The sequence below is a fragment of the Symphalangus syndactylus genome, chromosome 3 (assembly GCF_028878055.3).
Source record: "Symphalangus syndactylus isolate Jambi chromosome 3, NHGRI_mSymSyn1-v2.1_pri, whole genome shotgun sequence".
Classification (NCBI taxonomy): domain Eukaryota; kingdom Metazoa; phylum Chordata; class Mammalia; order Primates; family Hylobatidae; genus Symphalangus; species Symphalangus syndactylus.
This window is the reverse complement of record NC_072425.2, coordinates 50,035,452-50,061,730: the sequence shown is the minus strand read 5'-3', so window position 1 is coordinate 50,061,730 and position 26,279 is coordinate 50,035,452. Positions and strand designations below refer to the sequence as shown.

The window sequence follows — 26,279 nt, the reverse complement described above, 5'->3', positions numbered from 1 at the left end:
ACACTGTCTCAAAAAAAAAAAAAAAAAAGAAGCGAGACAGACCAATAGGGACTCCAATGCGTGCATCAGGGGTGGAAGTTTCAAGCAGTCTAGGTCAACAGGAGGGTCAGTGTGAAGGTCAGGAATTTGGTGGATAAGGATGTAGTAAAAGAGGTGGCCAACAGAAGCTGGGGTTTGAGAGCCTTAAACATGGCAATAAAAAGTTAGAAATGGAGATGAGTTTGTGGGAGTCCACTGGAGAGAGGGCAGCATGAGCCATGGCACTCATCTGCACAGCGGCGCAGGGAGGATTCAAGAGATGGCAGCAGTGAGATGGAAGCTGTGGAAAGACCACAGCACGGATCTAGAGGGACTCCCAGAAACCCAGCTCAGCTGAACAAGTGGAGTCAGTTATGAAGCTGGGAAGAAGACCGGCTACATTAAAACCCTCAATGGTGGAAGTACGGACCCACCCTTTTCTCTGGTTCCACTATGATGGCGTGTTTATCTTCTTCTGACACGAGAACACACGTGGCAAAGGATGACTTTAACATGTTCATAACCAGGTCGTTGGAGAGGACGTCCAGCTTCTTAACTTGATCACCTGTCACGTTGGTAGAACCAGCAATGCCATAGCTACAGGGAACAAAAGCCACAAAAAATAAGCTGTGACCACCAGAATATGTAAATGTGTCCATAAACCCACCAAAAGTGAGTGTTCGGTAAGATTTAGAAGAAAAGGTTCATGTCCTTTGCAGGCACATGGATGAAGCTGGAACCCATCATTCTCAGCAAACTAACACAGGAACAGAAAACCAAACACCACATGTTCTCACTCATAAATGGGAGTTGAACAATGAGAACACATAGACACAGAGAGGGGAACATCACACACTGGGGCCTGTCAGGGAGTTGGGGACTAGGGGAGGGAGAGCATTAGGAGAAATACCTAATGTAGATGACAGATTGATGGGTGCAGCTAACCACCATGGCATGTGTATACCTATGTAACAAACCTGCACATTCTGCACATGTATCCCAGAACTTAAAGTATAATAATAATTAAAAAAAAAAAAGGGCCAGGCGCAGTGGCTCACGCCTGTAATCCCAGCACTTTGGGAGACCAAGGTGGGCGGATCACCAGGTCAGGAGATCGAGACCATCATGGCTAACACGGTGAAACCCCATCTGTACTAAAAATACAAAAAATTAGCTGGGCATGGTGGCGGGCGCCTGTAGTCCCAGCTACTTGGGAGGCTGAGGCAGGAGAATGGCGTGAACCCAGGAGGTGGAGCTTGCAGTGAGCCGAGATTGCACCACTGCACTCCAGCCTGGGCGACAGAGCAAGATTCTGTCTCAAAAAAAAAAAAAAAAAGGATTTAGAAGAAAGGAAAGAGGACATACAGCTTGGGAGAACAAGGCAGGAAGGGTGATGGTCCCTCTGGATAGACCCTAGAGAGGAGGAGATGCTGTCATCCGCCTCTTCACCTCAAACCTGTCACAGTGTCCTGCACACTTTTGTAGTTAAATCAGTGTTTCTTAACTTTGTTTTCATTGTGGTTCCCCTAGGGAACTTTTTAGAATATTTTTCCTCAACCATACTCCTCCATGAAATTTTTTTAATACTACAGATATAGTGAATATCTGTTTATTGCAGTTTGTGTCTCAGTGCTTTTTACGTAAAAAGCTTGCGAGTGTTTTCGGTTTTGCCCAGAAAGAACCAATGTTGGCCCCCAAACACATGGGTTAAATGAATCAATAGAGAGACCCAGCAAGCAAGGAAGCCTGGGTCGGGGGTAGCCTGAGTTGCAAGCCAAGCCAAGGGGTTTATGGCTTTATAACTAAAAAGACCCTAAAAGAAACAAAGCACCGACTGGCCCTATGGCCTCATTTCCTAGAGGAGAAAACTCAGACCCCGAGACTCCTGTGGACTTCTCCACACAGGCAGAGGGTGGAGGCGAGATGCCGCCTGTGACTCCCAGGCCAGGGCTCTCTTGGTGACACCCCGGGCCCCTGGCAGGAGTCCTAGGGCACGGAAGTTGCAGGGATCCTGGAGTTTTCACTATTTTTAAGCTACCTGCAAGTCAGTAATTGTAGAATTCCCAGAATCCAGTGGATTGTCCAAACGCAGCCTAGCTTGTTAGACTTAGAGAAGTGGCAGGTTGTCATAGCCTGGGGTTGCCCTGAACACAGAAAGGAGGGAGACGTCTCACAGGAAGGATGCACAGAGCAAGGTGAGAGCCTTGAGGTGGGAAGGGAAAAAGATGGGTCTTTGAAGATACCAGCAAGCCGCTGAAAGTGGGTGGTAAGGTCACACCCCCGCCCTTGGCCAGGATGGCGATGTGCGCTCGCCTGGGAACTGATGGTCCCTGATCCAGTGGCCATGACTGCTTCAGCTCCTGCAAGTGCATTTGCCCAAAACGTAACTCGCTGTGTCTGGCTGGGCAAAGCCGAGCCCCTCCTAGAAACCGTCCAAACCCACACTCCTGGTCCGGCCTGACTATCTCAGGAGCTAGCTCTGGCTGCCTTCTCGGGCCCGCTTGTCAGCATCTTTCAGCCACTTTTGGCATCATTCCCTTTCCAGCGTGCAAAGCACGTCTCATCCCACCAGCCCTCCTCCTGCTGCTTCTCTTTTCACCCATCACTCCTATTTCATGAATAAAAGACCAAGATATCTATCGAGCTTTGAGCTGCACCCCGTGTCTCTGGGCTTTCGATTCTATTTCCACATAATCTTTTTCTGACCCCAATTGTGAGGCTGAGGCTTGTGCAGGAAGAAGGCAGCCAAAATCTGGGAGGCCAGAGGGACTTGGCAGGGCCCACCAGCTCAAATGCAGCTCCCTCGGTGACCCCACTAGCAGCAGTGCTCTCTCCTTCCCAGCCTGAGAGTTGCACTGTCAAAGTCACTTTATGATTATTTTTATTTTTATTAGTATTATTTTTTTGGAGACAGTGTCACTGAGTTGTCCAGGCTGGTGTGCAGTTGTGTGATCTTGGCTCACTGCAACCTCCGCCTCCCAGGTTCAAGCAATTCTCGTGCCTCACCCTCCTGAGTAGCTGGGACTATAGCCGTATGCCACCACATCCAGCTAATTTTTGTATTTTTAGTATAGACAGGGTTTCACCATGTTGGCCAGGCTGGTCTCGAACTCCTGACCTCAAGTGATCCACCCACCTCAGCTTCCCAAAGTGCTAGGATTACAGGCATGAGCCACCGTGCCCAGCCCACTGTCAAAGTCACTTCTGATTCCGGAGGGCAAATAGCACCGATGGACCAGAAGAAGGGCTTCAAGGCAGAGACCAGGTCCAGGCCTCAGCTCCTAGGCTCCCCTGCTCTTTCAGAGCCTCCCTCCCTTTCCCATGTGTCCAAAGAGGGAAGTGAAGTCCGCCCCCACGTGGCTGTCAGAGGATTGCATGAGACGACATACACAAAAGGCTTAGCACTAATAGGTGCAGCCCGACAGGGACAGCTCAGGGGGCCAGGAGGGCTGGGCAGAGGGGCCGAAGGCACTGGACACGGATGAGGCACTGAGGCAGGTGCAGAAGGAAAGTCCTATATTATGCTTTGGCCCAAGTTCCATCTGCTCAGGCACTTCCCTCAGGAACACTCAGGCCATGTGGTCTCTTTTACTCAAAAACTTCCTAGACAGCTGTCTTAGTGCTCATTTATTCCACAAATATTCACCGGGGACCTGCTGTGCACGGGGAACCGTTCTAGATGCTGGGGTTACAGTGCTGAAAACGGTAGATCAGATCCCGCCCTTGTGGAGCGTATATTCTATTGGGGTGAGACAAACAAGAAATAAGTAAGTGTTTTGGAATGAAAAAGATATGTCAGATAGTGACAGGTGCTCGCTGACATAAAACAAAAACAAGGTGACAGGAGAGGGAGATGAGAGGCTAGATGGTTAATTTAGATGGTCAGGAAGATCTCTAGGTGGGGGCATTCAAGCTGAATGGTACTTTGAATGTTTTTCATAATGGGAGGAAATAGGCTGGGCACGGTGGCTCATGCCTGTAATCCCAGCACTTTGGGAGGCCGAGGTGGGTGGATCCACCTGAGGTCAGGAGATCGAGACCAGCCTGATCAACATGGTGAAGCCCTATCTCTACTAAAAACACAAAAAATCAGCCGGGCATGGTGGCGGGCACCTGTAGTCCCAGCTACTCAGGAAGCTGAGGCAGAAGAAAGACGTGAACCCGGGAGGCGGAGCTTGCAGTGAGCCAAGATTGTGCCACTGCACTCCAGCCTGGGTGACAGAGCAAGACTCCATCTCAAAAAAAAAAAAAAAAAGAATGGGAGGAAATGGGCCAGGCACGGTGGCTCACGCCTGTAATCCCAGCTCTTTGGGAGGCCAAGGTGGGTGGATCACCTGAGGTCAGGAAATTGAGACCAGCCTGACCAATATGGTGAAGTCCTATCTCTACTAAATACATAAAAATTAGCTGGGCATGGTGGCACATGTCTGTAATCCCAGCTACTTGGGAAGCGGAGGCAGGAGAATCCCTTGAACCCAGGAGGCGGAGGTTGCAGTGAGCCAAGATCGCACCATTGCACTCCAGCCTGGGCAACAAGAACGAAACGCTGTCTCAAAAAAATTAAAAAAAAAAAAAAGAATGGGAGGAAATGAAAAGGCCCTAAAGGAGCCCAAATAAGTCACCTAGTAATGACTCCAGAGAAGAGCTGTATGTTAGCAATTTAGCCAAAGGAAACAGTAAGTTCATTTTTCACATATTTCCAAATGGAAGGGAGTGGGTACTATGTGCACATTTATACAAGTAATTTTGTAAAGCCTGAGGTCTTTTTCCTGTGATGCCTGGATCCAGGAAGCATCTAAATTCAGAGAGAGGAGACCGGAGGGAGAAAGTCCTTGTAAGCCTGGCTCTGATTTGCAGTATTCCTGGGCCAGCCCCACCAGCCAGGGAGAGAAGTTATCCTGTAACTGTGTCCCAAATACAGGGGCACCGTGACTTGTTTTGTGGGATTAAATGAAAGTAGGCTATTTCCTGATGCAGTGGACTGCATTTTCCGAGCTTGCAGACTCAGCAGTTGGCCAGATTAAAGTGAGAGGCAAATTCTGTTGCCCCAGATCATGCCCAGACCTATGAGAGGTTACAGTCGGTGTCAGGGTGGGACACTTGGCAAGTCATGACCACCAGCCAGGCCTCCCCACTGCCATTCCAAGAGTCTCAGATGGCTACTACCCTTGGCACACAGAGGAACCAACACAGAGAAGCCGAGGGCCACAGAAGGGGTGGTACACCCTGTTCACGATGGCAGGCTTGTGGGGCCACACAGCACTCTGCAAGGATGCATGGCACAGGGTCCTCAGCACCTGCATGGACAGGGCTGCCCGCATCCACCAAGCCATGCAGGGCCCTTGCCACAGAAATGACGGGGCTGGGGCCGGGAGCGGCAGCTCCCGCCTGTAATCCCAGCACTTTGGGAGGACGAGGCGAGCGGATCACGAGGTCAGGAGATGGAGACCATCCTGGCTAACACGGTGAAACCCCGTCTCTACTAAAAATACAGAAAAATTAGCCGGGCACGGTGGCGGGTGCCTGTGGTCCCAGCTACTCAGGAGGCTGAGGCAGGAGAAAGGCGTGAACCCGGGAGGCAGAGCTTGCAGTGAGCCGAGATGGCGCCACTGTACTCCAGCCTGGGCAACAGAGCGAGACTCCGTCTCAAAAAAAAAGAATGATGGGGCTGCCCGCATCCACCAAACCACGCAGGACCCTCACCACCTGCAAGGACGGGGCCGCCCGCGTCCACCAAATCACGCAGGACCCTCAGCACCTGCGTAGACAGGGCTGCCTGTGTCCACCAAACTACACAGGGCCTTTAGCACCTGCACGGATGGGGCCTTCTGCGTCCAGCTCAGCACCTGGATGGAGAGAGCCGCCTGCATCCACCAAACCACACAGGCCCCTCAGCACCTGCACGGACAGGGCCACCTGCGTCCACCAAACCATGGCAGGAAATGGGGTCCACCTACTTCAGGTTTCCATGACACCACTGGGTGGTGACAGATGTGTTAAGCTGGTTCCAGCCCCTTTCTTGGGAACGCCTCTTCTCTTTACCCCCAGTAAGGGTCCCTCCCCTCTTCTAGCAGGAAGGATTCTTCTCCAGCTATCCTCCAGTTGTCTTTGAAGTGTAAAAGAACACATGAAGATAGATTACTCTGGGCTCCTCCAACTCAATGTTCATGTACTTTATAACTTTGCTAAGATATCTTGAGGGAAGGCTTCTCCTGGTTAATCCTGGCGTTAGGAAAACCTTCCAGAAAAGCACAGGAAAAGGATCCTAAGGTAGAAACAGTGAGTCAAGAGAATAAATTCCCCCGGCTGCCAGCCAACTATGCTGCCATGTTGATAGCAACAATGTTCGCGTGTCCATCATGTCTCCAGGTATCCTCTGAGCCGCAGTGAGTTAAGCTGGCCACACCCTGTGCTGGTCACACCACCCTGGCTTAGTCCTGTCGGGGCTGCACAGCCACAATGAGCAGTCAGGACCAGACACAGGCTCCATCAAGCCTCCCCCATCACACCTCGGGGACCCTAAGAAGGGCTTGAGATTTCCCCAAGTAACACGTTTACACAGGTCAATGAAAAGTCGCAAGCAGGCAAGGCTTCTGTGATTCTGATAGAGGAAAAAAGTCCTCAGAAACAAGCTCAAGGACTTAATTAGCTGAAGATCACATGCAGTTTATTTTCTCCATGAGTTTTCAGAAGCCCCCTTAGAAATAATAAATGTCTGGCCAGGCGCAGTGGCTCACGCCTGTAATCCCAGCACTTTGGGAGGCTAAGGTGGGCGGATCACCTGAGGTCAGGAGTTCGAGACCAGCCTGGCCAACATGGTGAAATCCCATCTCTACTAAAAATACAAAAATTGGCCGGTCACGGTGGCTCACACCTGTAATCCCGACACTTTGGGAGGCTGAGGCAGGTGGATCACCTGAGGTTGGGAGTTCAAGACCAGCCTGATCAATGTGGAGAAACCCTGTTTCTACTAAAAATACAAACTTAGCTGGGTATGGTGGTGCGTGCCTGTAATCCCAGCTACTCAGGAGGCTGAGGCAGGAGAATCGCTTGAACCCAGGAGGCAGAGGTTGCAGTAAGCTGAGATCACGCTATTGCACTCCAGCCTGGGCAACAAGAGCTAAACTCCATCTCAAAAAAAAAAAAAAATTAGCCGGGCGTGGTGGCAGGCGCCTGTAATCCCAGCTGCTCAGGAGGCTGAGACAGGAGAGTCACCTGAACCCGGGAGGTGGAGGTTGCAGTGAGCCGAGATCACACCACTGCACTCCAGCCTGGGCAACAAAGAGTGAAATTCTGCCTCAGAAAGAAAAAGAAAAGAAATAATAAATGTCTGCCTGCTGACAGTCATCATTCCTCAAAGGCCCTGAAGGATAGAGTAACAAGAGCATTCACTCTATATTCCAATCACCACCTAGAGAGGGCGGGCTCAGCTGCCTAGAGTCAATAGCAGGTGTGGGCCTCAGCTCCTGGTGAGACAGCCCTGAGCCCTAGCGAATGCAGCGGCTGCCATCCCCCGCCTGAAGTTCTAGGAAGACTCGAGGAGAGCCCAGTGGAGCCAGAAGCCCATCCTGCCTTGAAAGGTGTTTCCAGGAGGCAGCTGTGAACCAGAGGTGATGACACCAACTACCCTCCAAGGGACTCGACTGGAGCCTTGCACACACCACCCGGCTCCCTTCTAGATCAGCTCCCAATTTGCCATTCTCTGGGGATGGGATAAGGCAGCAAATGAGGCTGCAGGGATATGGGAAACCATCACACGACCCTGTCCAAAAAAGCCTTCCCCAGGCCAACTGTGCCTTACAATTAAAGGAGAAGAACAGGTGAAATGGCCAAGACATGGGCTGAACTGAGCGAGCTGTAAACCTCCAGGCCTAGCTCCCTTCCCCCACCTCCCTCCCCTGCTCTGCCCCCCAGCACCGCTGCCAGAAAAGGAGTCAGCAGTAGCAGTCGGGGGCTGATCATGCAGGTGCAGGGAGGGCAATTTTGATTGAGCCAGTGACTTGATCTGCCAAGGAAATGTTTTCTGAATAAAAGTTATCACAGAGGTGGCCAGACACAGTGGCTTATGCCTGTGATCCCAACATTTTGGGAGGCCAAGGCATGTGGATCACTTGAGGACAGGAGTTTGAGACCAGCCTGCCAACATGGTCAAAGCCCACCTCTACTAAAAATACAAAAATTAGCCAGGTGTGGTGGCACATGCCTGTAATCCCAGCTACTTGGAAGGCCGAGGCACAAGAATTGCTTGAACCCAGGAGGCAAAGGTTGTAGTGAGCCAAGATCACACCACTGCACTCTAGACTGGGCCAAGAGACTCTGACTCAAAAAAAAAAAAAAAATTATCATAGAGGGGACAGGCAACATTGTGAGGTTTTCTCCACCTTTTCTGTATTGGGCCTAAGAGGAGAAATGTCAGAGCATAAGGACCAAAGTGGCTTGAGGCCTTCCTTGAGAAGTAGCAGACAGCAGCAAGAGAACAGGGCACCTGCTGAGGCCAGAGCACCACTGGCCGCTACTGTTGGCAACGGAATTTAAATGCCCTGCACCTCACAGCAAGGAGGCCAGACCGGCTGCATAGACCCTAGAGCCCCGCCCGAATCAGGGCACAGTGTTGCACAAATGTCAGCTACTTCCAGGCATGTGTGAATCAACAGGTGGCTTTCAAACCACGGCCGAAAATTCTAGGACATGCTTTTAAATTGCACTGTTCCAGAGACCTGGATGTTTGGTTTCCATATACCCAAGTTGAAGCTGAGATTTTCTTGAGAATAGCAAAGAGAACAATGATGAGGAAACACTAATCATGATTTATACTATATTTATATACACTTTAAAATCTCGTTCTATTGAGAGGTGACAGTGTGCTGGCAGTCCTCACAGCCCTCGCTTGCTCTGGGAGCCTCCTCTGCCTGGGCTCCCACTTTGGCGGCACTTGAGGAGCCCTTCAGCCCACCGCTGCACTGTGGGAGCCCCTTTCTGGGCTGGCCAAGGCGGGAGCCGGCTCCCTCAGCTTGCAGGGAGGTGTGGAGGGAGAGGCGCCAGCGGGAACCGGGGCTGCGCGTGACGCTTGCGGGCCAGCTGGAGTTCCGGGTGGGCGTGGGCTTGGTGGGCCCCCCCACTTGGAGCAGCGGGCCGGCCCTGGGCAATGAGGGGCTTAACACCCAGGCCAGCGGCTGCGGAGGGTGTACTGGGTCCCCCAGCAGTGCCGACCCACCGGCACTGTGCTCGATTTCTCACCGGACCTTAGCTGCCTTCCCACGGGGCAGGGCTGGGGACCTGCAGCCCGCCATGCCTGAGCCTCCCACCTGCTCCATGGGCTCCTGTGCGGCCCGAGCCTCCCGGACGAGCGCCACCCCCTGCTCCACAGCACCCAGTCCCATCAATCACCCAAGGGCTGAGGAGTGCGAGCGCACGGCACGGGACTGGCAGGCAGCTCCACCTGCAGCCCCGGTGCAGGATCCACTGGGTGAAGCCAGCTGGGCTCCTGAGTCTGGTGGAGATGTGGAGAACCTTTATGTCTAGCTCAGGGATCGTAAACACACCAATCAGCACCCTGTGTCTAGCTCCAGATTTGTGGATGCACCAACCAACCCTCTGTGTCTGGCTGCTCTGGTGGGGCCTTGGAGAACCTTAACGTCCATACTCTGTATCTAACTGATCTGATGGGGACGTGGAGAACCTTTATGTCTAGCTCAGGGATTGTAAACGCACCAATCAGCGCCCTGTCAAAACAGACCACTGGGCTCTACCAATCAGCAGGACGTGGGTGGGGCCAGATAAGAGAATAAAAGCAGGCTGCCCGAGCCAGCAGTGGCAACCCGGATCCCCTTCCACATTGTGGAAGGTTTGTTCTTTGCTGTCTGCAATAAATCTTGCTACTGCTTGCTCTTTGGGTCCATGCTGCTCTTATGAGCTGTAACACTTACTGCGAAGGTCTGCAGCTTCACTCCTGAAGCCAGCGAGACCACAAGCCCACCGGGAGGAACAAACAACTCCAGACGCGCTGCCTTAAGAGCTGTAACACTCACTGCGAAGGTCTGCAGCTTCACTCCTGAGCCAGCGAGACCACAGACCCACCAGAAGGAAGAAACTCCGAACACATCCGAACATCAGAAGGAATGAACAACTCCAGACGCGCCACCTTAAAAGTTGTAACACTGCGAGGGTTCGCAGCTTCATTCTTGAAGTCAGTGAGACCAAGAACCCACCAATTCCGGACACACTATGTTGTATCAAGTTTATAAAACAAGTATACATTACATGCAATCTATTGGGTAATTTTAATTAAAGGCTTTTTGTTGTTTGTTTGTTTTGAGACAGTCTTGCTCCGTCACCCAGGCGGGAGTGCAATGGTGCGATCTCGGCTTACTGCAACCTCCCCCTCCCGTGTTCAAGTGATTCTAATGCCTCAGCCTCCTGAGTAGCTGGGATTACAGGCACCTGCCACCACGCCTGGCTAATTTTTGTATTTTTAGTAGAGATAGGGTCTCACCATGTTGACCAGGCTGGTCTTGAACTCCTGACCCCATGATCTGCCCACCTTGGCCTCCCAAAGTGCTGGGATTACAGGTGTGAGCCACCGCACCTGGCCAAAGGTTTTTTTAATATAGAAAAAGCAGAGCTGATTAGCGTGAGTCCTGCTCGTGCCCTTCACAGATCCATGGCCATTGAATAGGCACAGCTGTTGATCTGGGGGGCGCTTCTGGAAATAAAACCACAGCTGCTTGGAGGAACTAATTCACCTCTCAAGCCTTGGCCTAGAAAATGGAAGCCTGTTAACTAGGAAGCCTGTTAATTGATTTGGGTGGTTAAGATGGATAATTAAACAAGAAAGGATCAGAGCCTGAAGCTGAAGGCACCAGCCTCCAGGAGATCCTCCATGGTGCCAGGAGCCTGGAAAATGTGTGCAAGAGTGAGACACCAGCATTGGTGACATCACATAACCCCCACTTCTGGGGAGGTAGGGGGGAGGGTCTAGTCTTTCAACCCCCACCAAAAGAGGACCGGGAGAGCCCTCAGGCATGGAAGCATGACCTTTATGGGGCATTGTCTTCATGGCCTTAGGAATGGCCCACCCCTTTCTAGGAGCCACTGGGAGGGAGGGCACAGACAGCGCTGCCACCCCTGGAAATGCTACCTAAAACCTCGATCTTAGAGGCCTGGGCCCAACCTGCTTTGTACAAGAATGCCAAGAGTGGAGGGCCTCTGAGCTCACCTCATCTGTTGGGCCATCCTGAGGATGGCACAGCCCTCTACCTGGGACATTCGCACTTAGAACCTTACAGGCAGCCAGAGGTTTTTCTAGTGAGGTCTGAAACAAAAGTACAGGGCACCAGGTAAATGCCGAGTGTATTCTCCAAGGGGACTGAAACTCTTCCATAAACATGGTACATCTGAATGTGCCTCTGGAGGAAGAAAGACCTATCAGTCTTGATCCTGGAAAAAATAATATTTTGTTCACCATGTATCCTTAGCACCTAGAACAATGCCTGCACATAGTAAGTTCTCAATGTAAATGGATGAATAAATTTAGAGAATAATAAAAGGATCCAAGAATTCCTAAGATCATAGACTCCATTAGACCCAGTGGTATTGGTAATGCCTGCCTGCATAACCTCTACCATCCAAGACTCCCAACCCCTGACAAAAACCCTCCAGATTAGCATAGCTTCTTGGTGAAAGTGTGTTTGCTGTGCAAACTTAGCGTTAGACAAATGCAATGGCCTTTCACCCGGTTCCTCAGGAAACTAGAGTGTAATGGTCAAGGCCCCAGGCTGGCACTCTACAGCACCAGGGTTCCAATCCCAGCTCTGCTCCATGCTCAGCAGCCAGGGAAAGTCACTTAGCATCTGTGACCTCTGGTTCATCTGCAATATGGGAATGCAGTGTGTCTGCGTCATAGTCTACAGAGAGGGGGCATAACTGAGTTGATACAGGTAAAGTGGTCAGAAAAGTGCCTGGTGCATAGGCAAGTGTGTAAGAAATATTACCATTTCCACCCCTAGTTCCCTTGGCATAACACAACCATGCGGAGAAGCAAGAACTCAGCACCAGAAAGACCTGGGTTCAAATTCTGCCTTTGCTTCTTACTGATGTGACCTCCATCAAGTTGTGCAAAGCCCCTGAGTGGCTGTTTCTGGCCATGTTTGTGGGGATGGTGGATAATGCACGTGGTGCACCTGGTTCACAGTACTCCCCACCAAGGCAGCCACATGACTCTTAATAGAGCCCCACAGGCATCCACTAAGTAAGTGTGGGTTGATCTGGGGATTGGGGGAAGGGGAGGTATCTCTAAACCAGTTTTGCAGGCAACTTCTTGGAGGACAGCCAATAAGGAACTGGCAAAAGAAAAAAAAAGTGCTCCAAGTTTAAATTTGATAAAATCTCACCGGGAATATTATTTATTTGAGATGTTCTTGACATTTCACTTCAATTTTATTCAAATGTGTTGGCCCTGCAGCCCAAGTAAAGTGGAAAAGCACCAGGCAGGGTTGAAGTCTCTGTGTCCTTTCCCTTTCCAGCCCCAGAGATACGAAGGAGCTCTTCCTGGAGTTTGGGGAGCAGAACTCAACTGGAGAAACTGCCTATAATACCTCTTCTTTACTTTTACTGTAAACCCCACTGAAAAGTTTAAAGAGCTCTAAGTCATTTTAATTCATATGATGGAGAACACCTTAGAAGCACAAAGTGGCCAGTATTTTGAAATCCTTGGATATTTTTATTAAATGTTAGCATTGTTTTCCAAGTTTGCAAATGGTTTCTAAAACAGAATGAACCATTTCACAGCCATGAACTTTGTGACACTGAACATGCAGATTTGTGATAATTGGGGGAGGCTGCCTTCCACAGCATCTCTAAAGCACTGAAGGACACAAGGATTGGAGCCAGGGACTGACAGAACTAGAGCCCTCCAGGGCTGCCTGGATCTGCTGATTTAGGACCATCTCCTCCTGAAGTCACTGTGACTGAGCAACACGATTGCCGCAGCAACACTTCACACAGCACACAGAAGAACCAGACTTGGGCTCAGAACACCCGGCTCAACCAAAAGGGAGGGAGATTATTACTTAATCCTTATTACTAAAGTCAAAGGTAAGACTGGCTTGTTACTGCTTGATTCCATGGTAATCAACCATTTGCCCAGCCAGGAAAATCCGAAGGTTCAGAAATACATTAAAGAGGCGCTAGTGAGAGCTGCTTTCAAAGGTCACAAATACCTGCCTCTGCTTGCATTCACCGGGGCCTAAACTGGTAAACAGGATGGAATGTGGCTGTCTGCGTTTCTTTTATGCAAACAAAGTTGCAATTTCACTCTTTGGTCATGTGGAGAAGAGAATTCAAGAAACGTAAAATAAATCTGGTAAAGTTTCTAAAAGCTTAATGTCAAAAACTGCAAATTGGAAGATAAGCCTAAACATGTATTAGCTGCCCTGTCATTCTAAAAGGAAATCTGAAGCTCTTTATTATTTCTTCTGTCAAACAGCTGAGAGGACCCCATATATAAAAGTAACTCTTCTGGATATAATATGAGTCTGACAGGAGGACATTTCCTGCAGCCACTCTTGGGTGCAACATTGTTCTAATATGTAACATGCTAGCCTGGACTCTCTCCCTGCTGATAGCATACAGGCTACTGCTAAGAAATGAAGAACAAAACATGCAAATAAAAGTTTACAAAAAATAAACATAAAATAGGCCAGGTGCGGTGGCTCACACTTGTAAGCCCAGCACTTTGGGAGGCTGAGGCGGGTGGATCACCAAGTGAGGAGTTCCAGACCAGACTGGCCAACATAGTGAAACCCCGTCTCTACTAAAAATACAAAAATTAGCTGAGTGTGGTGGCAGGAATCTATAATTCCAGCTACTTGGAAGGCTGAGGCAGGAGAATCACTTGAACCTTGGAGGTGGAGATTGCAGTGAACCGAGATCACACCACTGCACTCCAGCCTGGGGAACAGAGCTAGACTCTGTCTGAAAAATAAAGAAATATAGCCTTCAGGAAAACAATGATATTAATAACATTGGTACCCAATTAGTAAACTTAATTCATCCTCCTACGATTCTCTGAGGCTGAAAACACATATGTCTCCATCTTACAATTGGAGAAACAGGTTCAGTGATGTCACATCAACAGCCCAATCCTCACAGACATTGAATGGCAGGGCCAGGAATCTAAGCTTGGCTCCATCTCTCTCCAAAATGTGCTCTGAATCCCTGCACATTCCTGTATGCTAAACTGGTCCAGATATCCTCTTCTTTTCTCTGCCTCAGGGCAAGTGTGCCAAAACAGACAGGCAAGTCCAGCTGCAGGCTGGACAGCATCTCCCAACAGATCACCCTCTAACATCTCAAGTTCAGTGTTTCCAAAATGTTGGAATCATCTTCCCTCCTTCCCCAGACTAAAAACTAGCTCTTCCTTGTTTTTGTGTTGTTTTGTTTTGTGGTGGCATGGCTCTGCTTTCAATTGCTAGGACCAGCGATTTCAGAACCTCCCTCATAGCCCTTCTCATCTAATCCATGCTCAGACTTCTTCCAAATCCTTCCTCTCCCCTCCAAGGCTGCAGCTCTGCCAGCTACTCAACTCACGCCTCCCCGTCCCTCTGGCTTTCCCATATCCTATCTTTCGCTCTTCCGCTATACTTCCAGCCACACCTTCTCCAGATTTGTCTCCAATCACGCAACTGCCCCACTCAAAAAACTTTCAAAGTCCTTGATCTCTCCCTTTCTATACCCCCAAAAGTGTAAAGTGTTCACCCTTCCCATTTGATGTTTACCCAATGTACCCAAAATTTCACATCCACGAATGCCCTACCATGAGTACTCCATGCTTTGGTCAAATTGAGTGGGCAACTTTTCCAGAAAACGCTTTCCCACCTCAGGACTCCTCCCCCCGTGACCGCCAGCCTGACCTGCGGTCCAGCTGCCAGGCCTTTTGCTTCCCCTGCACGTGCCCATTCTTGGCGCTCCACAGCCCTTCACCATGAATCATATTTTTGGCACCTCTATGAAAGTATCTTTCTTTTTTCTGAGACGGAGTCTCCCTCTGTCTCCCAGGCTGGAGTGCACTGGCACGATCTTGGCTCACTGCAAGCTCCGCCTCCCAGATTCACGCCATTCTCCTGCCTCAGCCTCCCAAGCAGCTGGGACTACAGGCGCCCACCAACACGCCCGGCTAATTTTTTTGTATTTTTTAGTAGAGACGGGGTTTCACCGTGTTGGCCAGAATGGTCTCGATCTCCTGACCTCGTGATCCGCCCGACTCGGCCTCCCAAAGTGCTGGGATTATAGGCATGAGCTACCGTGAAAGCATCTTTCAGACCGGGCGCAGTGGCTCACGCCTGTAATCCCAGCACTTTGGAAGGCCGGGGCGGGCAGATCACCTGAGGTCAGGAGTTTGAGACCAGCCTGACCAACATGGAGAAACCCCATCTCTACTGAAAATACAAAAAAATTAGCTGGGCTTGGTGACGGGCGCCTGTAATCCCAGCTATGGGAGGCTGAGGCAGGAGAATGGCGTGAACCCGGGAGGCGGAGGTTGCGGTGAGCCGAGATGGCCACTGCACTCCAGCAAGGGCAACAGAGCGAGACTCCGCCTCAAAAAAAAAAAAAAAAAAAAAGAAAGAAAGAAAGCATCTTTCAAAACCTCTATCCCGTGTTATAACGATACAAATATTTTTTCCTACAGAGTAAACTGTGTTGTTCTCGTCTTCTGGAACTTTGTACATGGTGGATGTTCAGTAATATTTTGTTAAGTGAATGAAATCAGTGAATTCTTCAGTCAGTGATTTGGAAATGGATACAAAGGGAAGTCAACTCCACAAAACAAAAAAGCTGAAGCCACTGGTGGACCACTTTCTCCCAAAGGAATGCAAACAAAGTGGACAACACTCAAATTTGACATTTGAACCACAACTACATCAGCTTGACTTCAAGTTGCAGACTGTTCTGATCTGCACAGCTTCTCTCCCGAGAGTGGATGGAGGGAGCCAGAAGCCCAGACGGAAGGTTCCCAGGGCACATTTGCCCAAAGCGATGACTCCTTGGTATCTAAGCCTGAATTCACATAAAAAATGTAGCCTGGCCAACATGGCTAAACCCTGTCTCTATGAAAAATACAAAAATTAGGCCGGGCGCAGTGGCTCACACTTCTAATCCCAGCACTTTGGGAGGCTGAGGCAGGTGGATCACTTGAGACCAGTTCGACCCTGGCTAACTTGGCAAAACCCCATCTCTACTAAAAATACAAAAATTAGCCAGGTATGGTGGCGTACGCCTGTAATCTCAGCTACTTGGGAAATTGAGGCAGGAGAATCACTTGAACCCGGGAGGCAGAGGTTGCAGTAAGCTGAGATTGCACCACTGCACACCCAGCCTGAGTGAGAGTGAGGCCCTGTCTAAAAAAAAAAACAAAAAACAACAACAACAAAAAACAGTAACTAATAGATGAGATTTAGAGTTTGGTGAATTCTAATTGATTTCTAAAAAAATAAAGGAAGAGATGTGTAGTGTGGCCAAAAGAGCCCCAATCCAGGGTTCCTGAGACCCCAGCCACAGGCCAAGTCATCTCATCTTCCTTGGTCTCATGGTCCTCTTCTGTACGAGGAGGTGATAGATTAGGTGACTGTTGAGTCTCTTTCAGTTTAAAACTCAATGATTCCATGAACATTTTAACAGGAGCAATGAAAGTGACTACAATAGCAACTTTAGGTTACACCAGGCTCTGTGCTTAAACTCCTGATGTTTCCATAATGATCCCGGGTGAACTCCCTAAACTGGCTCCAGTGAGGTTCCTGCAAATCTGCAATCACCCTGTCCCTCTGGGTACAAGCTCTTCTAGGTCCGGTCTTCAGCACTAACAAGATCTTTGCAGGAATGCTGGTTTTTCATTCCGGATTTCAATGCCTGGAATGAATGTAAGTTGGGGGCCTGGCTTGAGAATCATGCTACCTGCCTGATGACATGTGATACTGAAAATGGCCAAACGCTGAACTTCCCACAAGATCACCTCAGTGTCCAGCATCTAGTCCTCCCTGTCAGCTACCCCAACAACCAGGCACGCACACAAGTTCCAAGGGTACAGCACTGTAATACCCAAAGGCTAGTAGAAACCGAAGTGCTCCCAAATAGAGAAAAACTTCAATACCTCATGATGTGTGCAGGGGAGCAGCACACAGCAGTTAAAAGGAGGTAGATGTAGATGTCCTGACATTAATGGATGTTCCTTGAATAATGTTAAATAACAAAGCAAACTACAGAAACGTGTATTGAGTGTGATCCCATTTTGTCTGCTATTATAGGCATATGTAAATATGTGTTCATGTGTAAACTCATATGACTGTAAAGAAGTATCCGGAAAAATAAGCAGTAAATTATTTGCAGTGGATACCCCATGGGATATATATGGGGTGGGTTTCACTCTTCCCTTGGATTCTTTTGAATGGTTTAAATTTTTGTCAATGAGTGCAACATAATATTTCTTTAAAACCTGGTATTCACAACTATCTAGTATAAAAGTACACATATTGGCCAGGCACAGTGGCTCATACCTGTAATCCTAGCATTTTGGGAGGCCAAGGTGGGCAGATTGCTTGAGCCCAGGAATTCAAGACCAGCCTGGGCAACATAACAAAATCCCATCTCTACAAAAACACAAAAATTATCCGGCATGGTGGCACATGCCTGTAGTCCCAGCTACAGGGGAGGCTGACGTAGGAGCACCAATTCAGCCTGGGAGGGTGAGGCTGCAGTGAGTCATTATCACACCACTGCACTCCAGCCTGGGCAACAGGGTGTGACCCTATCTCAAAATAAATAAATAAATAATACACATACCTTATGTAGCCAAAATTAGCATGCTTCTTCCAGGCCCCACCATCAAAATCTCACTATCCAAGGTCCCACTGTCTAAGCAACCTTAGACAGTGGGACACCTCAAAACACATCTTACATTTCTCAGTCTCTCTAGGGGTGTGAAAGGTACTGACACATTTTTTAAACAATATCAGACATGACAAGCCCTTTTTTTTCTTTTTTTGAGACAGTGTCACTTGGTCGCCAGGCTGGAGTAGAGTGGCACGATCTCGGCTCACTGCAACCTCCACCTCCTGGGTTCAAGCAATTCTTCTGCCTCAGCCTCCCAAGTAGCTGGGATTACAGGCGCCCACGACCATACCTGGCTAATTTTTGTGTTTTTAGTAGAGACAGCGTTTCACCATGTTGGCCAGGCTGGTCTCAAACTCCTGACTTTGAGTGATCCACCCGTCTCAGCCTCCCAAAGTGCTGGGATTACAGGTGTGAGCCACCACGCCCAGCCAACAAGCCATCTTTTTAAAATATATCCCTCGTCCTCAAAGGCAGTTAAAGCTGTGAGCCACCTATACTAGCTGTAAATTAAAGCTTAAGATTTCACCTGGGTATGTTTCTAAACTAAGAATCCTTAGGAATGTATTATTAAGAGGGGCCAGAGGCAACAGTAATGGAGTCATCACCTTCCTTAACATGTCTGCTTAATATTCAAAAATAAATGTGATCATACCACTTGTTTACACGAATTACCTCCACCAGTCCATACTGTGGGACCAAAGCCAGACAGCCTGCCAGTAAGAAAAGGAATCTAGATTGCAGGATGCAGGGCGGAGAAAAGTTTTTAAAAATGGAGAAATGCATTCCAAACCCAAGTAGCAGGGTTGTATTTGTTCAGCTCAGCTCTGAGCATCATGCGTCTTTTTTTTTTTTTTTTTTTTTTTAGACAAAGTCCCGCTCTTGTCGCCCAGGCTGGAGTGCAATGACGCGATCTCGGCTCACTGCAACCTCTGCGTCCCGGGTTCAAGCGATTCTCCTTCCTCAGCCTCCTGAGTAGCTGGGATTACAGGCGCCTGCCACCACACTCAGCTAATTTTTGTATTTTTAGTAGAGACGGGGTTTCACCATGTTGATCAGGCTGGTCTCAAACTCCTGACCTCAGGCGATCCACCCGCCTCGGCCTCCCAAAGTGCTGGGATGACAGGCGTGAGCCTAATGCGCCCGGTCCATCATGTGTCATTTTTATAGTGTACATAAATGCAGGGAATGTTAGTAAGATAAATCTGAAAACCCAGTTACACTTCAGTTAAAAGTGTGGATCAGTTAGCTAGAAAATACCTGCGCACGGCTGTGCACGGTGGCTCATGCCTGTAATCCCAGCACTTTGGGAGGCCAAGGCATTACCTGAGGTCGGGAGTTCGAGACCAGCTTGACCAACATGGAGAAACCCTGTCTCTACTAAAAAAAATACAAAATTAGCTGGGCATGGTGGCACATGCCTGTAATCCCAGCTACTCGGGAGACTGAGGCAGGAGAATCGCTTGAATCCGGGAGGCAGAGGTTGCGGTGAGCCAAGATTGCACCATTGCACTCCAGCCTGTGCAACAAGAGCAAAATTCCATCTCAAAAAAAAAAAGAAAAGAAAAAGAAAATGCCTGTGCACACCAACACAAATGAAAGGATGTTGTGTGACTTACAAAAAACCTCACAAGAAGGGGTCCTTTGAGTCTCTACTCCCCTTGACCCCTTGCTACTCACAATGTGATAAGCAGACAAACAGTAACTGATGGGCAGCATCCACCACAGGAGAACTTCTTAGAAATGCAGAATCTCAGGACCTGTCCCAGAGCTATGGAAGGAGGGCACACATCTTACCAAGATCCCCAAATGATTCCTGTGCCCGGTGACGTTCGAGATGCACTCCATAGCTCATTCAGAACCATTCTACAAACAACTTTTGAGCTTTCCACTAATTGGGTGGAGGCTGCACACACCATCATTGCAAATGGATAGGGGTTTTGAAGCCCTGGCTGTTTCCTGTTTCTGGCACAGCATGGCAACTGTCCCAGCAAGGGGCAGCCCACGTGAGCTCCTTTGCACACAAGCCCTGCTGCTCCTAAAGGCTCTGGACACACAGGAGACCTCCCCGCCTGCTTGTGGGGTTGGGGGCGGGGGCACTCGCTCCTAACAGGTCTTGTTTCAGGTCAGAGATACTGGATTAGAAACCTAACTTGGGTCCCTAATTGCAGAAAGAGTGAAGGAGGACAAAGAAGAAATGGGGAAGGAAGGCACCTGAGCTAGCACTTTCCTGTCTGAGGCTAGGGCGGGTATGACGGGCAGGCCAGGTGCCCGCACTTGGCCGGCTGAGAGGGGTACGAGGCAGGCTGCTCAGGGCAGAGGAGAGGAATGCAGGATGGAATCAGGTGTGCACCTGCGAGACGGATCCCCAGGTGGGCCCCTCCAAGGTGAGTGAGGCTGAGCCAGCTTCTGGAGAGAGGGGCTACCAGGCAGAGAGCGAGAAAGGCGCTCTGACATCAGACGGACAGACAGAGGCTGACGGTAGGAGGACCAGAGGACCCAACGTCAGCCCGCCAGGCAGGCTCCCCAGGCAGACAGACAGGACGGGACCCACCGCCCGAGGCCCGACTCACAGGTGCGCGATGCCCGCCTTGCGCACCGCCGAGGAGATGGCTTTGACTGCTGTGCAGAGCGAGTTGAGCAGCTGGGTCAGCTCGCCCGTGCCGCGGGCCTTCCTGCCCTCCTCCATGACGAAGCGGGTCAGGGTGTTGACGTCCGTGTCGAAGGGCGCCTGGTCAGCCATGCTCGAGCCGGGCCGCGCGCGGGGCTGCAGGTGCAAGCGGCAGGTGTGGGGTTGCAGGCGCGGGCGGCAAGAGAGGGCAGTAGGCACTGGCCGCAGGTGCGGAGCTGCAGGTGCGGGCCGCGGGACCTGCCGGGAGGACTGATAGACCGACTGCCGCCCCGAGTGTCCGCAGCGCTCGCGGTGCAACTGGGCCAGGCCAGACGCCGGCGGGTGAATCGCGGAAACCTTTAGACGCGGTTCTGCCCCCCGCCCCCGGGAACACTCTTGCGCCCCGCCTACCCCGCAGACCAGACCGCGGCTCCGCCGACTCGGATCTTCAGACAAGGTCGGGGATCCTCCCTGCGGTCTCCCAACCCCCGCCCCCACGCTCCCTGCCGCCCCCTAGACTTCCTGGGCTGTCGCCCCCCACACACACACCCCTCCGTGCCCTCCACCCGCACTGTGGAGCGGGAATCGGGCCATCGGACTCTGCCAGAGAGAAAGCTATGACTGTTTCCTCCAAAATCATAAAACGGAAGTTCAGAAACGTTAAGTAACTTGCTCAATGCCACCAGCTAGGCAGCGAAACCCGCAGCCAGCCCACATGGCCTGGCTTTAGCTCTGCAGCTCCTGCCCCGAGTGGCTGCCTGCCCCCGGCCCCCTGCCCAAGCCCTGTCCACTCTGCCTGGCCTGTCACCTGGCCCTTCTGTCCCCGCTAGAAGACACAGAGTCCCCGTTTCTCACCCATCTGAGGGCCCACGTCTGAATCCTTAATCCAGGCCTCTTCTCAAGATTCCTAGAATTTAAGAGCTATTGAGTGAGTTTCCAAAATGTGAGTCTCGCCCGGAAGTTTCCCGGAAAACGATCGCTGACACAGAGTCCCCGGCTACCACACAAAGGCCAGAGGGCTCCACCGCCCGCATCCTGACCCCCTGGTAGCCACAATGCTGCAATTGATGTGCTGATTCACGGAACAACACCTATTGAGCACCTGCTGTGCTGAACACTGTCCTACCTTCCAGGGGTGGAGCCTGATCAAAACAGACAAAACTCCTGCCCTCTTCCAGTGTACGTTTTCACAGAGAAACAGTAAAAATAAATACATAAACAATAGATTAGTTTGTTACATAAGCCATAAGTACCATAGAGAAAAACGAAATAGAAAAGGAAGACAGGGTATGTGGAGGGGAGAAGAGGGTGAGCAGAGGCCTCAGTAAAAGCTTCTCTAAGAAAGGGATATGTGAGCAAAGAAGTGAAGGATGCGATGCGCCAGTGGAGGTGGGAAGGAGAGCAGTTTACTCACTGGGAGAGCCAGTGCACAGGCCCTGGGATAGGAGAGCATGTGTCAGGTTCAGGGAATGGCCAGGAGACCAGTGGAGCTGAAATAGAGCTAGCAAGGGGCAGAGGTGGAGGAGATAAGGCCAGCGGGAGGATGCAGGGGTGAGGTCTAGCGGGCCAAGTGAGGTTTGACTTTGACTAGGAGGAACCCACTGGAGAGTTTGGAGGAGAAGAGAGGCATGGTCTACCCTGTGTCTTCATACTCCGGCTACTGTGTGAAGATCAGACTGAAGACAGTGCCCTCCAGGTTACTAGGAGATAGTGAGCCAGGTGTTAGCAGTGGAGATGGTGGATTCTGGACATATTTTGAAGGTAGAGCTGATGGGATTCGTTGACAGTTGAGATACGTGAGAGACAGGACTCTCGGATGATTCTAAGGTTTGAAGCCTGAGAAACTAGAAGAATGCAGTTGTCCTCAATTACGATGGGGAACACCAAGAGGGGCGTGTGCTGGACGCAGGACTGACAATTAGGAGCTAAGAGTAGGATCTGCTAAGTTTGAAATGCCTTCTAGACATCCAAGGCAATGTCAAATAGACAGATTTATGTATCTAGAGTTCAGAAGAGAGATCCATGCTGCAGGTATAAATTGGAAAAGCCAACTGGAAAAAACAACCAAAAACCAAGAGATGTGATGTCCGGGAAGCCAGATGAAGAAGGTAAGTCAAGCTGGGCTGATCCATGTGCCAAGTGGTGCGGATCTTGTCCTGACAAGATCTGAAAATTGACTGCTGGATTCATCATGGAGACCTGGGGTGCAGATTCCTGTGCCCAGGGTTGTCAGATGCAGCAGCGTTGGATGAGGGAAGGTGGTGGTACCACCAGGAAAGACTGCGACTGTCTCCTCAAAGCCCCAGAGGGGACTCAGATGCCTGGCAAAAAGAGCTGATCCTTTAGGGTCTTATTTAACTCTTTGTTCCTCAGACAAGTTTTTAGGGAAAACCCTGTGTTAAAAAAAAAAATAGTAAGAGAAATACATCCTTAAACATAATAACTCAAACAGTCCAGGCTCGCTGGCTCACACCTGTAATCCCAGCACTTCACTTTGGGAGGCCGAGGCGGGCAGATCACCTGAGGTTGGGAGTTCAAGACCAGCCTGACCAACATGGAGAAACCCCGTCTCTACTAAAAGTACAAAAATTAGCTGGGCATGGTGGTGCATGCCTGTAATTCCAGCTATTCAGGAGGCTGAGGCAGGAGAATCGCTTGAATCTGGGAGGCGGAGATTGCAGTGAGCAGAGATCGCGCCATTGCACTCCATCCTGGGCATCAAGAGCAAAACTCCATCTCAAAAAGAAAAGAAAAAAGAAAAACTGGAGGCTGAGGCAGGCAGATCTTGAAGTCAGGAGTTCAAGACCAGCCTGGCCAACGTGGTGAAACCCATCTCTACTAAAATAAAAAATTAGCCGGGCATGGTGGTGTGCACCTGTAATTCCAGCTACTCAGGAGGCTGAGGCAGGAGAATTGCTTGAACCTAGGAGACAGAAGTTGCAGTGAGTCAAGATTCTGCCACTGCACTCCAGCCTGGGCAACAGAGCGAGATTCAATCTCAAAAAAAAAAAAAAAAAAAAACCTGAAATGTGTTGACTAGTATTTTTGGCATAGTAGCTAGTTACTAGGGGAGAGCTAGAGCTAGTAACTAGGGGAGTGTGCCCCTTTACCTGCCAGACTCTCAGTCCCTCAGGATCTTGGATTGGCTAGGACCATAAGTCATCTAGTCCAGCCAACCCTCATTGGACACCATCCCTGATAAGAGGTGAAGAGCTTGGGATCTGCATTAAGCAAACTTGTTTGAATCCCAGCTCCAGCCCCCAGCAGCCAGAGATCTCGGGCCAGTTACCTAATCTCTGTAAACCCAGTTTGTTCATCCATATAGTGGAATAATGGTTCCATCTGGCAGTGGTGTCATCAGGCTGAAATGAGATGGCATTGGCAGAGTGCTTAGCTCAGAGCTCCACACAGGGGACACACTGAATACATGGAGGAGACCCCTGTCTAGCTCAGTCACTTCTGCCTGTCACCCACGATGATGGGCAGCTCATCGCCTACAAGGCAAGCCATTCCCCTTGGGACTAGGCCACGTCACATGGTGGTGAAGTGCACAGACTCTGGGGCTGCATGGCCTGGGTCCAAATCCTGGCCTGGCCAGCTACTGGCTGTGCAAGCCTGTGCAATTGGCTAAACCTCGCCAAGCAACCATTGGCTCATCTGTAAACTGGGGCTAATGATTGTAGCCACCTCATAGGGTTGCTGGGAGAATTATACAGGCAGTGCTGGTAGTGTTTAAGAACAACGCCCAGCATGTAGTAAGTACACAGTATGTAAGTGTTTGCTTCGTCAACTGTTGTTTTCATGTGAACAGAAGCAAGAAAGTTCCCTGGCCATCAAAAGGGGCTGGAGGGATGTGGAAATTGGCAGCTGAGCCTGTATTTGCCTGGTGCACAGTGATATCCCCTCCATCATATTGGTCGATTGTGACTCGCTGTTTTCTGGGTCAAGATGCATAAAGCCCATCACCCAGGTGTTAGCCAGAGACAGAGGAAGGCGGCCACCTCACATGGGTTCCTGGCCTGTGGGATTGGCCCCTCCCTCCTCCACCCACCACCCTCGCAGAGTTGCTTCTTGCCACACACTCCAACTTCACATGGGATTGCAGATTCAAGTGCTGTGAGCAATATTACCACGTGTGTGTAACACTTGAAATCCTGCGAAGAATCAATGCTCATGCATTTCCTCACCCGGCTCCCATGATGGGGTTATGTTGGAGGCAGCCAGTGGAGAAGTAACAGTCTGGACAGTCCCTGCCCCTACACCACCCACCCTCAACCCAGGGCTCTGCTGCTTACTTTCCCCTCTGCAGGGGCGGTTAGTGCCACAGGAAAGAAAAACAGGCCAGGCACAGTGCACACACCTGTAATCCCAATGCACTGGGTGGCTGAGGCAGATGGACCACTTGAGCCCAGGAATTTTAAAAGCAGCCTGGACAACATAAGGAAAACACTGTCTCTAAAAAAATTTAAGAATTACCCAGGGGTGGTGGCGCATGCCTGTAGTCTCAGCTACTGGAGAGGCTGAAGGAGGAGGATCACTTGAGCCCAGGAGGTCGAGGCTGCGGTGAGCCGTGATCACAGCACTGCACTCCAGTCTAGGCAATAGAGCGAGAGTGTGTCTCTAACAAAAAGACAAAAAGAAAAACAAAAGCCAAGTGGTGCATGTGGGAGGGATTGCAGTAGCGTGGTCCTTCCTTAAGCACCTCCCCCAGCTCCTGTGGCCCCGGGGGCCTGGTGTGGAAACTAAACAGCAAACATCTATTTAGCACTCTAAGGGTGCGGCACTTGCCCAGGACTTCAGAAGCAGCCTTTAATCAATCCAGAACCACTCTGGGGTGGCTTCTAATCAAACCCCTGTCTTTACAGATGAAGGGACTGAGGCTCTTCTTTCTTTTTCTTTTTCTTTTTCTTTTCTTTTTTTTTTTTTTTGAGATAGAGTCTCACTCTGTCATCCAGGCTGGAGTGCAGTGGCACGATCTTGGCTCACTGCAAGCTCCGCCTCCCAGGTTCACGCTATTCTCCTGCCTCAGCCTCCTGAGTAGCTGGAACTAAAGGCGCCCGCCACCTCGCCCAGCTAATTTTTTGTATCTTTAGTAGAGACGGGGGTTTCACTGTTTTAGCCAGGATGGTCTCAATCTCCTGACCTCATGATCCGCCTGCCTCAGCCTCCCAAAGTGCTGGGATTACAGGCATGAGCCACTGCCCTGGTCCAATTTTTGTATTTTTAGTAGAGATGGGGTTTCACCATGTTGGTCAGGCTGGTCTCAAACTCCCGACCTCGAGTGATCTGCCCGCCTCGGCCTCCCAAAGTGCTGGGATTACAGATGTGAGCCAACGCGCTCGGCCAACAAGGTCAAATAACTTGTCCAAGGCCTGCAGCCAGGCAGGAAGTGACAGAACCAAGACTCAAACCCTCATCTGTCTGACTCCAAACCCCATATTCCCACTGACTTGCTGGTTCTCTCGTAAGTGGCAATTTCCCTCCACGTCACGCCTCCGGGGACAGGCGAGACTCCAGCCTGGGTGACAGAGCTCTCTACTCTAGAGCTATTTCTGGGCTCATGTTCATTCATTCTTTCACTCAACAAATAGTTTTTGAACACCTGCTGTAGGCCAAAACCATACCACACCCTGAGGTTGCAGTGGTGAACAGGGCAGACACAGCTCAGTCCACTTGAGGTTTATATTCTTTGTGGGAGAGATAAGAAACAAAATCATTTAGCCAACAAAGACACAAAACTGTTTCAGGGAGCAGAGTGCTATGAAGACCG

General features: G+C 50.2%; 1 protein-coding gene across 2 annotated transcripts in view; it reads right to left on the bottom strand.

Annotated features, from left to right (window-relative positions):
- FBP1 (fructose-bisphosphatase 1) overlaps positions 1-20,964 on the bottom strand; it is a 38,671-nt gene extending 17,707 nt beyond the window's left edge. For both annotated transcript variants that reach the window (XM_055271859.1, XM_055271860.2), the window contains exons 1-2: positions 20,472-20,964; positions 453-615 (exon numbers count right to left, since the gene is read on the bottom strand). In XM_055271859.1, coding sequence (XP_055127834.1) covers positions 453-615; positions 20,472-20,641 — 333 coding nt within the window. In that variant the 5' untranslated portion in view covers positions 20,642-20,964. The remainder of the gene's footprint in view (positions 1-452; positions 616-20,471) is intronic.
- Positions 20,965-26,279: the final 5,315 nt, after the last annotated feature.